The sequence below is a fragment of the Sparus aurata genome, chromosome 10 (genome assembly GCF_900880675.1).
Source record: "Sparus aurata chromosome 10, fSpaAur1.1, whole genome shotgun sequence".
Lineage (NCBI taxonomy): Eukaryota > Metazoa > Chordata > Actinopteri > Spariformes > Sparidae > Sparus > Sparus aurata.
In genome coordinates this window covers 4,991,032-4,992,958 of record NC_044196.1, presented here as the reverse complement: position 1 = coordinate 4,992,958, position 1,927 = coordinate 4,991,032, and the positions used below count along the sequence as shown (strand labels likewise).

At 44.9% G+C, this 1,927-nt stretch overlaps 1 protein-coding gene across 1 annotated transcript; it reads right to left on the bottom strand.

Moving 5' to 3' along the window:
* Positions 1-905: 905 nt before the first annotated feature.
* LOC115590416 (zinc finger protein 3-like) lies at positions 906-1,462 on the bottom strand. The gene is made up of 2 exons (XM_030431773.1): positions 1,238-1,462; positions 906-1,142 (listed from the first exon to the last, which is right to left on the bottom strand). Exons 1-2 carry the CDS (start codon positions 1,460-1,462, stop codon positions 906-908), a joined length of 462 nt encoding a protein of 153 aa, XP_030287633.1.
* Positions 1,463-1,927: the final 465 nt, after the last annotated feature.

The window sequence follows — 1,927 nt, the reverse complement described above, 5'->3', positions numbered from 1 at the left end:
AGGTTGAAGTTAGTGCTGCTTAATTTTCTTTAAAGCACAATGTTTTTCAGTATTTACCTACTGATAAGGTAATCAGACGAGACATTAAATTTGTGCACTTGAATCTTTTTGAATTGCACTTTTTGTTTAATTTATTTTGAAACTGAATTTATTCCACAGTGTTGGTTGTCATAGTTGCACTTTTTAATTTATTTTAAATGTAATTTGTATTGCCTGAATAAGTGACTCAATAGTTTAGTAGCACAGTTACTGAAGTGTTGTGTTAAATATATTGGAGAAGCTGAAAATGTTCCTTGATGTGTGTTGCGGCTTGTCATTAAGGGGTGATGGTGGGTCCTGAAGCCAGGCCAGTTGAGAACCACTGGTTTAAAAGATACTCAGAGCAGACTGAACATCATAACTGAACTTGATTAGATTCTCTGAATAAGGTCGCATTAATTAAACTTCATTAGTAAAAAGCCAAAACATGTAAATTAAAGGCACTTGCATGTCAGAAGATGAGTTGGAGGAGATGAACCGTGTGAACAGATTAAAGACGAGGAGACAGTTTGTTACTACTTTTCATCTTATTCTTGAAGTGCAACTGAAATAATTTGCTTTGCTGATTAACTTTGTTTAACATGATGACAGAAGAGGCTTCCTTGTAACCAGCTTGATTTCCACTTCCACATAAATAAGTCCAAAGTCTCAGAACTAGAGTCTCTAATCCTTCTTGTTGTGTGTGAGCCTGTGGGACGTGAGGTGCTGCAGCAGCCTGAAGCCTCTCTTACAGAGCTCACACTCAAACGGTTTCTCTCCAGTGTGGATGCGCAGGTGCTTTGTGAGGTTACTCCTGTCGTTGAACTGTTTCCCGCACTCCTTACAGATGTAGGGTTTCTCTCCAGTGTGGATCAGTTGGTACCTCTTCAAAGTCGCAGCCTGGGTAAAGCACTTGCCGCACTAGGAGCAGCGGTGCGGCACTCGTGAGCGGTCAGCTTGCCGAACTTGTTGAACTTCTGCCCACACAGGGAGCAGCGTGGCAGTTTCTCATCATGAGCAGACTGGTGCTCCTGCAGCCTCAATGGATAGGAGAAGCCTTTCCCGCACTTATCGCACTTGTATGGTTTCTCCCCCGTGTGGACACTCTCGTGGATGGTGTGGCACTGCACGAGTCGGAACGACTTGCCGCAGTGTGAGCAGCTGTATGGTTTCTCTCCGGTGTGTATCATCTGGTGCTTCTTTAGGTTGGTCCTCATACTGAAGGCCTTGGGGCACTGGGGCACTTGAAGGGTTTCTCTCCTGAGTGGGTGTACTGGTGCGTCACCAGAGATATCTGAACTCTAAACGTCTTCAGACAGAACTTGCACTGATACGGTTTCTCCCCCGTGTGGACACGCTCGTGCTGCTTGAGTTTGGCCTGGTGCTTGAAGCTTTTCTCACAGTGGCTGCAGCTGTGTGGTCTCTCTTTAGAGTGGCTCAGCATATGTGTCTTCAGGTCTCCCCTCCTGGCACAAGTCTTGTCACAGTGGTCACACTTATATAGGACAGTCTGCTAGCTGCATCTAGTGGCTGTTCTACACGCGGGCCTACAGAGGCCAGTGCCCCTGTAAATATGTCCCTGGCCCCTGCTGCGGCCCCCCCTGAGCTGACTGAATAATAAAATTAAAACAAAATAAAATTATCAAGTTATTACGATTTTATGCACTTACGCCAAAAGCGCCTGCTAATGTGACTCAGTGTTCCATGCAGACTAATTAGAGCGACGCATCCAAACACTATGTTGCCAGGTGCTAGATGAGGATGTGAATGACGGCAGCAACAAGTTTTGAAGAGAGGAGCTACGAATGTCTTGGTGCAAGAGGCGAAGGGAAGCAAAACGATTTCATCTTGGAAAGTGTTTTGTTGCACGTAACTGTGTTACTGTTGCTCCTCACTCTGAAAATTAAAT